The sequence below is a fragment of the Bacillus rossius genome, chromosome 17 (assembly GCF_032445375.1).
Source record: "Bacillus rossius redtenbacheri isolate Brsri chromosome 17, Brsri_v3, whole genome shotgun sequence".
Taxonomy (NCBI): domain Eukaryota; kingdom Metazoa; phylum Arthropoda; class Insecta; order Phasmatodea; family Bacillidae; genus Bacillus; species Bacillus rossius.
Genome location: NC_086344.1, coordinates 26,661,333 through 26,674,026, shown reverse-complemented (window position 1 = coordinate 26,674,026; position 12,694 = coordinate 26,661,333). Strand labels below are relative to the sequence as shown.

The following is a 12,694-nucleotide window of genomic DNA, read 5'->3' as shown; positions in this document are numbered from 1 at the left end:
CAGTGTCCTCCCCTCAAGCTCGTTCCACTCTCGCCCCGTCCTCACAAGGAATACCTGCCTGCCTCTCTCTGTCCGTCTACACTCCCTCTGAATCTTCCACTCGTGATCCCCCCTTCCCCGATACAGCCCTCTGTTCAACCTAGCTCCCAGCATTGCAAATTGCTTTAGTCCTTTAGCGCCCAGCGAACCTGGTGTGACCACCCTCATTGTCCCAAGTTGAATTAATTTCTTCCACATCTCGTGTTTCAAGATATCCTTGGCACAATTCCTACAACTGACTGTTCTAAACATTAAATAATTTACATGTCACTTTCGATTACCGCAATTGTGAAGTGCAAAAAAAAATTCTAATTTTTTTTATTTTATTGTTCAAAACAAGCAGTAGTTTAACAGCATGTATGTACAATATTTTTCGAAATTGGCTCTAATCACTCTGATTAAATTAATGGAATACAAATTTTTTCGGGCCGGAGAATAATCCACCGACTTAAAATATAACTATGCATAGGAAAAATTTTTTTGGTACAAAATATCATGAAAGTGTCAAATTAATAACATCTATTTTTGTTGAACCTACTTATTATTGTTTACAAAGTACACTTCGGAGCAAAGCGCAGACATCTCGATATTAATGATGTGTGATGTGGGCTGAACTATAAAGTAGTTATGATAATGTTGGCAACACTTGGGTAAAGACGGGGCCACAGTCAAGATCAGCTTTTCGCAATCATGAAACAGCGTAATACATAACAGTTGTACTCTTGTAATAAATAAGAAAATGTGTGTATTGACCATATTGTGCCGAATATTTTTTTTATTTTTTTTATTACGTTCACACAATGGAGTTAGGCTATAAACATTACAGTCCATTTTCGGAAAGATAAAAATAAAATATTTTCTGCATTTAATTTTGCAATTTGTATGCAGTTATGTATATTATTCTGTTAGTAGTATTTTTTTTTTTCCTTATAATTATACACTACCAACTATAGCCAACGTGAATTTGTCGAAGGCTAAAACGACCATAATGAACAAAAGGAACGGAGTTAAGATTAGGTCCGTTGTAATCCTTGTGCTAACACTGTGTTGATTGTGGCTGGGCCATAGCATGCCTGGTTTGTCCTTTTGACATGCTGTACCTCTTCGCTACATGTAATTGGCTGTGAGTTAGTGCAGACATTGACGGTGGATCCAGCGAGTTGCTCACGCCTCACTGTCGTGTTTCTCCCTCCGCAGCCACGACCCCCAAGGACTGCAGCCCCTCCTTGTCGCCGCTCAACGCCAACACTTTCTCAAAGTCGATCGACAACAGTGTTTTATCGAGGTGAGTGGCATTCAAGGTTGGGTCAGTGGAACATTCGTTGTGGTGATTTTGTTTTTTCTACAGTAAACTGTGAAAGCACCAGCTTTATTTATAACACAAGATAATCAGATATAATATCAACAGTTTTGTGTTGGGTGTGACGTCGACCAAGGCTGCACTCTCCTTTAAGCCTGATGTGCCTTGCTTCGTTCACCCTTCCCCGTCCTTCCCCCATCACTGCCCACTGAAACATTGTGTGACAGCCACGTTATTTCAATACTCCTGCCAGTAGTGTGAGAGTGAGAGAGAGTGAGTGAGAGAAAGTGAGTTAGAGAGTGAGTGAGAGTATGTGTGTGAGAGAGTGTGTGTGAGAGTATTGGTGTGAGTGAGTGAGAGTGTGTGCATGTGTGTGTGTGTCTCACTCCACCATCACCACAAGAGGCATGTGCCAATAGCAGAATTTTTTTAAAATTTTTACTTTTTGACGAGACAACGTCTAATAAATTGATGAACGCCGGCTGCATGCACAAAAAAATGTCCCGTTGCGCACATTGTCCCGTTACGCTGTGTCCCGTTACACTCATTGTACGCTTGCGCCGCATCTATCTATCTTCCACTCGATTGATGGAACCACCATCGATTTGACTTTTTCGAGGCACATTAAACTTGAAACACTCCCATTCGTTTCCTACTTTTCCTATCATCGTCCTATCCTTAACAGAATAACACAGATTGGAAGAAGTTAAATAGCAAACATGTATAAAAGTTATAGTTAAAATAATCTCTTCGTTAAAGTAATAAAAATATTTGAATTAAAGAGTTTAAATAAAAGTAAATTTATTAATTAAATTGTAGATTTCATTTCACTCCTTTGTATCCATACAAAATAGTGATAATTCAATAAAACTTATTCAATTTTATTCATAAAAGTATGCAGTCATTTCATCAATGTTTTGTTATGGCGTCACGTTAAACTATCGTCCGTAAACCGACTTTACAGACAACCAATTTTTTTTATTTCACACCCCTAAGTATTTATGTATTTCAGGTAAATTTAAGGAGAGAGCTGCGCTATGGCGCGCCTAATTGGGAACACTTTCTCGCTCGAGCCGGTTTATTTTTGAATTTTAGATTATATAAGGATTGAAATAATTTCAATATCCATTATTTAAAAAAAAAAATCTAAAAACATGTTACTGTGGCTATTACTGTAAATGTGATATCTGAGTTATTTGCACAACTTATAAGTAGGGACGAGATTGTATGGTGGATTGGGATTAAGCAAAAAAACGTTGTAAATACACCATTTCAATTTTCAGTACACCATACAATGCCAAAATGCTAGTTAATTCACCATAAAGCTCAAAAATGAAACAAAACAATCATGAAATTAATCAGCATACTTAATCATGAATCAACTCAGATTACATAAATCTGTTAGTACATTAAATTCAATGTAAATTATTTAGCATGGAATTAGTACCAAAATGTATGTAACTTACTAAATAGAGTGGAATTTTTTTTTTATATTGCAACTGCTATTAGTAACTAATTTTCACATAACACCATTGGTCCTTTTTCAAACGCACATATACCTGCTGATTTATTTTTTGTTCCCAGTAGTTAGACATGCTTACTAAAAATAATCATATTGTAAAAGTGCATCATGTCTCAATCAGAATGGCACTGTTTTGGTGAAGTATCATCAAACAAGCAAGTTTCGTATTTGTTTGAAAATTGGGCTATCTCTATGAATAAACAGAGTTCATAAAAAAATATTAAAAAAAAAAAACATTAAAACCGAAATCTCTTGTTTTAAAAATGAAATTGGCTCTAAAAATAAAAGCATAAAATCTTGTCTCTAATAAAAGGTTTTTTTATTTTTATGAATTCTATTTACAGTCTCGAACCTCAACTTCCCCCCTCCCTCTCCATAGCACAGGCCTTGCTTTTCCTCCCGTGACGGCCCAGCACATTCCTGTACATTCGTACGCCTGTGTTCTTGTGTACTCACACACTTGTCACAGGTGTTGGAGAAATGTTTGTGTGTAAAATGTTTCTTGGATGTTAGATGTTGCACATTCCTGGGGAGTCCTAAAGTCTTCCCCTAATTTTTTGTTGAATTTTTTTTAATCCTGGGAGGTAGGGGTTGGATCCCTGGAAATCCCCCGCTTCCCCCCCCCCCCCCCGTGTCAACGAACCTGGCCATCAGGAGCCACACAAAGTTAACCCTGTGAGGTGACACAACAGTCACATACATGGGTGTGCGAGTATCCAAAAAAAATTGTATTCAAACGCAATAAATTTCATAGTAATTTCATACTTGATAAAAAAAAATTAGAACAGAAATAAATTATAATATTATATTTCATATCTTAAGTGCTATAATATTTAAAAAAACACTGGAAATCAGCAATTATTGAAAACACTCGTAACAATTTACGAAAAAATTGTATGAACTAATTGGAAGTCAGATGTGTGTTGCATTACTATAACAAATGTATTATTCTGCTACGAATAAAATTCAGTTTGAATACCGATATGTGTTGCGTGACTATAACAAATGTATTATTCTGCTACAAATAAAATTCAGTTTGAATACAGATATGTGTTGCGTGACTATAACGAATGTATTATTCTGCTACAAATAAATTCAGTTTGAATACCGATATGTATTGCGTGACTATAACGAATGTATTATTCTGCTACAAATAAAATTCAGTTTGAATACAGATATGTGTTGTGTGACTATAACAAATGTATTATTCTGCTACAAATAAAATTCAGTTTGAATACCGATATGTATTGCGTGACTATAACGAATGTATTATTCTGCTACAAATAAAATTCAGTTTGAATACAGATATGTATTGCGTGACTATAACGAATGTATTATTCTGCTACAAATAAAATTTAGTTTGAATAAAAAATTTTTGGACACTCGCACACCCGTGCACGTCGCCTCACAGGGTTGACTTGGCGAGGCTCCTCGGGTGGTGGTTGGTTACCTGCGCGGAGTGGCACGGCCGGAGTGTGTCGGGGGCCCCCGCAGGTCAGTGGAGCAGCTGAGCAACGCGCCGGCCGTGGGAGACACGGAGCCACGCCGCGCGGGAAAGGCCCAGCAGGCGCGCAGTAGCGGCGGGAGCCGCGGCGGGACGTGGGGCAGCATCTCCCGGGTGTTCGCGCGCAGCCGGCACAGGAAGGCCGCCAGCCCCAGCAGCCAGGAAGGTTGGTTCCGTCTCCCGACACCATCCCTGGAAACGAGGGCACGGAAAAGGCGCCGTGCGTCGGAAAGCTCGGCGGAATCACGGAGTCGCCCCGCGAACAAGAACAAAGTGTCAGGAACGTGTGTTAGCTATGTCACCCTACGGGGCGACTGAATTGTTGCCCATTGGAAGGGCAGCCATTCAGGATTTTTCTGACGGTGGTTTATTTGTACAGAGACTGGAAAAGCAGCCCATCCAATTTCTGAAAACACGCTCCTTTTAAGAATTTAAATAATCCTGAAAACTTGCCCCTTGGATGGGCAGCCCATCAGGATTTCAAGTCTGTAAAATATATCGCGGGTGCGCGGGAATAAGGGGGGATAAGTCAGATGTTGGCGAAAAAAAAAATTTTTTAATGGTATGGAATAAAAGGAGAAAAAGCTCTACAAAATGGTCCAAATGGGTTAAGTCTAGCACCCTTGTGTGTTATTCCATGTCACTGAACATTTCGGAGTTACATCACGAACTGATAGTTTTCGTGCATGAAAAAAGGGGATAAGTCATTTATAATGACATTTTGACATATCCCCTTATTCCCCGCGCACCCGCGATATATACTTGAAAAAAAGGGCAATAAAAAAACAAATTAAACACAGAGAGAGGGAAAAAAAACAATAGTTTAGGTTTGCGATTTAAAGTGATAAAAAAGTATTTAAATATTAATTGAACTCTTATGAGGGTACTGATTGCTTCGTTGTTAATATCACACGGGTGTTTTTTTTTACTTGTATGGGAAAATTAAGAATGATAAGGCATCTAGTGCGTGGCAACAATATTAATAGGCAATAGGAAATAAACTTCTAGCGCCTGCGGCATTGTCGACACACACTGCGTACGTGTACTGCATGTTGTATCTTACCCCCTCCAACGCATTTGATTCTAAATTGGACTTTTAGTAAGGATCCCTAATGTTATTGATAATATAATATAGCCTATAGCCTTCCTCGATAAATGTACTATCCAACACTGAAAGAATTGTTCAAATCGGACCAGTGGTCCCGACACCGTCCCGACACGCGCCGGGAACGAGGGCACGGAAAGGCGCCGTGCATCAGAAAGCTCGGCGAATCACGGAGTCCCCCCATGAACAAGAACAAGTGTCAGAAATGTGTGTTAGCTACGTCACCCTGCCACTAATACCCAGGGACACCTGTATTTCGCGAACGCATCTCGTGTCGAGGTATTTCACAAAATACTGCAGCTTTTCTCCTGCGGGTTATCGGCCGAGGTCGGCGAGAGGTGTCGTCCCGCTCTTGACGGGGCCAATGAGAATCGAATGTGGTCACCGTACTGCTGCATCCTCACAATTTGCCACGACTCCTAGAAAAAGCTACAGTGTTTTTTGTGAAATACCTTGGCATGAAATGAAATCGCGAAATACAGGTGTCCCTACTAATACCAAGTAATATATATATATCACTATGCAGTACGGCATAATGGCAGTGATCTTGGATATTGGATCCCAATTTGATACAACTCGCAGTTAAATAATTAATAGTTTTAATTAACAATGTAATTAACAGTAGCTTACATACTTTTGTAACATTGCAAACATGTAGAGTATTTACGTGATTATAATGCTCTGATTTTTACCAAAACTGTGTAAATTAAAAGTGGAGGTCCTGTTATAATCACAAACTTGTATCTTGCCACTGGTAATAGCTGAGTTGAAGAACTACCCGCTCTGCCTGTGAACTGCGTTACTTGTGCCACTTTAGTCCGGGGCTTCCTGCACCTCTGCACAGGCGTGAGGATGAGAGATGCAGGGGGGAGGAGAGGGAGCACTGGGTTCTCTCTGCTCTTCTCTGTGGCTGCTGGGGACCAGACCACCCTATATCGCCACATTCTCTGCTTTCTGAACAGCTGCCGTTTTTGAACTAATGTCATAAAACACTTTTTTTTCTAACTGCAGCTTGGTGTTTCAAAAAAGACCACGCAAATAAATTACTCTACTGACGAAAGTGGCACTAGAAAGGGTCTATTTAAATGTGGAATAAATTTAATAATTCATATAATTTTCATTATATAAATTTTAGGGTCGCATTATATCCAGTCAGATTATTTTCGGGTAAATACTACTTAAACCAGCAAAGTCTTAAGGTTTTTAATTTGTTTCGGTGATTCACCTGATTGCAACATTTAAAAATAATACTTTTAATAATTTTAAATTATAATCAATTTTATTGATTTTTATGTATAAAAATCATGTGTGTATTATTTTGCAGAAAATATATCTAAATTTCTGAAAAAATATTGTTGGGCTTATACATACATGCTATGCACACTTTTTTTCATTAAATTTTTTTTGTGATTAGGTCCACTTTCTGCATCTGTCGGTAATGAATTATTTAAAAAAAATAATTATTCTATTTTATATTATTATGAACTGAATACTAAATTATTCAGTTTGAATACAAATTTTTTGGATACTCGCACACCCATACATATGACTTGTCGTGTCACCTCACAGGGTTAACTACATGTGGCTCCTGATGGCCAGGTACGCAGCCAGAATGGGGGGGGGGGGGGGGGATGTCCTAGGGGTCCAGACCCCTCCCTCCCAGGATTTAAAAAGAAAAATGTAAGCAAGTCTTCCAGTAATCACCGGAAATGTGTAACCTGTAACATTATAACCTTGGAAATGAGCAAATATGTGTGTTCTCATGTTGCAAATACACTTATAATACGAAACTCTGATACAAAGTTTAACATAGAAAAGAAATCTTTAAAATCATGCTTATAATAACGATAATTTAATGAGCCAGGGAAATTGTGTTGGAACAAACATTACATCAAAGATATTTAACAATTTGTTGGTTCTCTAAAGCATTACGAATGCAGCGCTATCCTTTTAAGAATTTTTTAAACTAAAAATTGCAGTCCAGTAGGTACATTGAAATAAAATTTACCTGAAAAATTTTAACACTCTTATTACAGCTCTAAGTATATGTATGTCTATTTTAATTTTTTTGCTCAAACGATGGAAATCAGTACTTTCTACAAACAAACCCCTTATCCTTATTGAGCTGATTCGACATTTAAGATTTAAAAGTTAAAATTTCATCATGAATTTCTTGTATTCAACATGGCGTTGAATATATGTAAGCTAACAATTTGTTGCATCTCTACAGCGTGACAAATGCTGCACAATATCTACATTTCAATGTTAACTAAGGGTTTTATCTTTAAAAGATTTGTGCAATGGGAGTGCATGACTTGATGTAAGTTTTTGGACATACGCCATTGCTAAGAACTTTTTCTGTTGAAGAAAAACTAATAAATAAAATAAATAAATAAAAATAAAAATACTCAAAAAAAGATACAAAAAAAACACAAAATTAAGCAAACAATTGCTGTTGTCAACAAGGATATGAACACCACAAAATATTCCGAAACAGGAATATGGTCAGCTAACAAAGAAAAAACAAAGAAAAATGTACTAAGAGAACGAAAAAATCCCCACAAATGATGACAACACAAAAATGTTGAAACCCAAAATAATTCAGCACAACAGTTGAAGCGAGACAAAAAACATGACAAAACGAAAAAACAAACAAATACAATAGTTTTACCTAAACAGAAACAAGCGACGTTTCGGGAACTGCTATCTGCTCCCGTCCTCAGGCAGAGACGCACATGGTACGGAAACACAGGTGCGACTGAGAAGGGGCTGGAAAATGAGGGTATTTATCAGAGAAAGGGCTACATCTTGCTCAGCCAATGACAGACGAGCTGTCTCCCCATTGGCTGTGCACCATGTAGTTAAAGCAGATTGGTTATGGTGGGTTGAGTATTGGCTATTGTTTTGTGCTGCAGGGATGTTTCTCTCTTTATCAAAGGGATCCACATATTTTTTAATTCAATGCTCTGCTGGCTGAAAATATTTTTATTGCTAATAATGAAGGCTGATTCTTTGATTTTCCTTTTTATTTTATCGGATTCCTGTATGAGTGGTGTGGAGTCTTCCCAGAGAATTTTGTGGCTATTTTCCCATGTATGTTCAGCAAGTCTGGATTTTAGGGTTTCACCCTTCTTGCAGTTGTTTTTGTGTTCTTTGATTCGGGTGGATAGAGCTCTGCCAGTTTCACCTATGTACATGTGGCCACATTCACAGGGGATTTGATACACACAGTTGTGAGTTTGTAATTTTTCTGTGGCTGGTTTCACCTTGGTAACAATACTTTTAATAGTAGATTTAGAACGGAATGCTGTTTGAAGTCCATATTTATTTTTTGTGTTGTCATCATTTGTGGGGATTTTTTCGTTCTCTTAGTACATTTTTCTTTGTTTTTTCTTTGTTAGCTGACCATATTCCTGTTTCGGAATATTTTGTGGTGTTCATATCCTTGTTGACAACAGCAATTGTTTGCTTAATTTTGTGTGTTTTTTGTATCTTTTTTTGAGTATTTTTATTTTTATTTATTTATTTTATTTATTAGTTTTTCTTCAACAGAAAAAGTTCTTAGCAATGGCGTATGTCCAAAAACTTACATCAAGTAACTAAGGGTTGTCAAAATTGTAATGCCACCATTTTAATGTTTGTTTTTTTTAAGTCATTTTTTATGACTATAAATTATAAAACAAAAGAATTAAAGGACAGTTGCATAATTATAAAATTTCATTATTTAATGCCTATGCACGGCACAAATACTGTGATGTTCACAAAAGCAATATATCAGGATGAATCACGAAGTTCCACCATATTTTCGAGACACATATTTTCAATCTTTTTTTTTTTTTTAAATTAGTAATGTACAAAATGTTTCAATATGTAAAATTTGAATAACTCTAGGGACATGCCAACTGTTTTTGAAGAATTCTCCGTTTAAAGTTTGTGTCCAAGTTCATTTGCTACAGGAGAACACGTGGAATTTGCTCGTTGCCGAGGTAACAGATATGTTGCACGTCTCTGGCGAGTACTCTTAAGACTCGCTCCAGCTCCAGGAGGGGTAAGCCTACAACTCGCGTAGCTTCGGTATCCCTGCAAGAATTTTTTCGAGAAGAATTTCCGAAGTTTTGCGTTGTTTCAGGGTACTGACGCAACTTCAGCCGCTAAATCGGAAGTTTCCGATGGGAAAACGAGCGTGTTGTGACCGACCTGACCTGAACCTAAACCCAAACCCTTCGTTTTTTTTTTAATTTCAATTTTCGAGAGAAGTCCGAAGTTTGCGCGAACGTGGCGGGGAACCGAAGCTACGTGAGTTGTAGGCTTCCCCTCCGGGAGGGTCGTGAGTGGAGTCGTGCGGGAAGGGGAGGATCGCTGGAGTGGACTGGGACCCGGTTGCCTTAGACCCGGGGGACCCGTACCGCAGCTGGTCCCCGCTCACCGAGGAGGGCTACGCGGAGAAGCTGCGCCTGCTGCGCGAGGCGGCCTCCGTGCCCATGGAGCGGTGGCGCGCCCCCACGGTGCTCGCCTGGCTCGAGATCGCGCTGGGCATGCCGCAGTACGGCCCGCGCTGCGCCGAGAACGTCAAGAGCGGGAAGGTGAGCCCGACCGCCCTCTCCCCCCGTTCCCTCCCGGGACACGAGCACAACACAGTACCATGCAGCAGAACCCTGTTACAACGTTCTTCAAAGGGAGCAAAAAGAAAAACATCATAAGCAGGGAATATCAATTAAGCGGGTAGAACAGGTGAAGCAGTCGGACTTATCGATTTAAACTACATAATATCCGGCAGAACAGATGATGCAAAGACTTCACTTGTCAGTGCGAAAAAACAACAACCACCGGTGGGTTTTCGCTCGATGCTCGAATTTTGTTAAAAACTAGGGATGGGACGAATCCACATTTTGGTCGAATCCGAATCCTTTGTTCGAATCCTCAGTGTTTGTCATCGAATCTTGAATCCCAGTCCCACACTAAACTTCACCACATGTTATTTAAAAAAAAAAAAAAAAAAATCACACATTTATTTTTAAAAAATTACATAGGCCTATGTATTAAAAAAATCACGTGTGTATTTAATTTAAAACCAAGCCAACAATTTTCTTTTAACTTCATGAACCGTTCAGCACACACATTTTCTTTTGTCTTTACAGATACACTGCCACATTTCTGTAAAATGGTTTTTCGCAATTCACGACGCCAGAGTTGGAGTGGAAATGCCTGTGCCCGTTTCCTTCGCCACTTGAACATGTGTTTCTCGTGGATTTAGATCCACGAATGAAAAAATAATTCAACTCTATTAGCAATATAAAAGGCATTATTTTTTTTTGTGTCATCGTGGAACGGTTCACTAACTAAAATATTGTAGAACTATGTATGTACATCTGAAAACACACCAGAATGGCAAGGAATGAAAGGATTTGTTATTTTGTTTTCCAAGATGAAGGTGCCAACAGATACTTAGCTGCGAATATACAAGGGGGGGACCCAAAAAAAAATCTAGACTGAGAGCGCGCTGCCATTCGTAGATTTAGTAGAAGTAGAGAGTTCTCTCGCTAGATGGGGTTAGATGCCTTCACTAAACAGCTGCCCAGACTGCATCATTTGTAGGTTACGTTTGATCATAGATTCATAGTATTGTTTTTCTCTTACTGTTATCATGTTCCACCTTTGAAGTCGTTATGGCAAAGAACAAAAAGTGTGTTTGAAATTTTGTTTCCTGCTTTAAAAATTGGCAATTAAAGCTTACCAAATGCTTCAACAGGCTTTCAGGGAGGATGCTATAAGTTGCACACAAAGTTTTCAAGTGGTTAGGGCGCTTTAAACATGGTGGGATGAGTGTTGAAGACCATGCTCGTTTTGGGCGCCCTTCAACATCCCTCAACAATGTAAACATTGAAAAAATCCACCAAAAAATCAATGAGAATCGTCGTTTCACGATAGATAACATTTCAGAAGAGCCAGGAGTGAGTTGGAGCTCTTGCCAGCGTATTTTGACTGAGGACTTGCAAATGAGACGTGTTGCCACTAAATTTGTTCCTCGCTTTCTCAAACAGGATCGAAAGAACATTCAATTGAATTTGAGCCAAGGCTTGAAAATAGAGATTGAAAGTGATCCAAACTTTTTGACCGAAGTCATTACAGGTGATGAGAGTTGGTGTTACGGGTATGACCCAGAAACCAAGCAAGCATCAAGCCAGTGGAAGACTCCCAACTCACCCAGAAGAAAAAAAATCAATACAAATGAGCTGGAATGTTAAGGCGATGATCATTGTCTTTTTTGAAGTTCATAGAATGGTGCAATGGGAATTTTTTTTCCCTGGTCAGACTGTTAAACTGCACTTTTATATGGAAGATTTAAGACGTTTGTGAAAGGATGTGCAGAGGAAACGCCAGGAACCTTGGTGATCAGGTGAGGTGACTTGTTTCTTCATCACGACAAAGCCCCCACATAACGACCTTACGAGTGGACCACTATTTGGCCTCTCAGGGGTGGACTGTCGGTCCCCACCCTCCGTATTCACCAGACCTAGCCCCGTGCAACGTTTACCTGTTCCAGAAAACGAAGAAAAGAAAAATTGGTTGTCTGTAAAGTCGGTTCATGGACGCCTAGGCATTTTAAGGGAAAAATCGAGCAAACCTAAAAAAAATAATGTAGTTTTGAAATTTGGCACAGACATTCCTATGGTTGTTAAAAATTGATCCTAAAAAGTCCCCACCTCTCAGATGCCGGCTTCATACTTTTTTAAGACATTAAGGGCGGAAGTGCCGAAATATGCATATCACGACTGTTGCGCGAAAAATATTCATTCTAATATATCAAAATATGGTCAAAATTTTAAAGTTAAGGGCCCTTAGTCCTTAATCATTCGTTTTTATTACTTTATACACCGCAAAAATTATCTTATAACCTAATTTATACTCAACTAATGGAAGTAAAATGTATCACTATTCTATACAATCACCAGTTACATCAAATCCACCACTGATAGGCAAAAATATACCTTTATAAAAGTTTTCCGTTATTTTATTATCTTTACATTGGTGGGTCAAACGTGTGTATGCGATAATAATTGACTGACATATTAAGGTTTACAAGGAACTACTGCACAACAATGGGTTTTGGAGCAATTTAGCTTAATATTGACTATAGCATTTTACCAGAAATAAAAATAATGTAGGTTTCAAATTCGGCACAGACGTTCCTTTGGGTGTTAATAATTGATCCTAAAAAGTCCC

At 38.7% G+C, this 12,694-nt stretch overlaps 1 protein-coding gene across 7 annotated transcripts in view; it reads left to right on the top strand.

Moving 5' to 3' along the window:
* Positions 1–12,694, top strand: part of LOC134540822 (kazrin) — a 352,698-nt gene that overhangs the window by 271,001 nt on the left and 69,003 nt on the right. For all 7 annotated transcript variants that reach the window (XM_063383782.1, XM_063383780.1, XM_063383783.1 and 4 more), the window contains 3 exons: positions 1,237–1,324; positions 4,356–4,531; positions 9,860–10,053. In XM_063383782.1, coding sequence (XP_063239852.1) covers positions 1,237–1,324; positions 4,356–4,531; positions 9,860–10,053 — 458 coding nt within the window. The remainder of the gene's footprint in view (positions 1–1,236; positions 1,325–4,355; positions 4,532–9,859; positions 10,054–12,694) is intronic.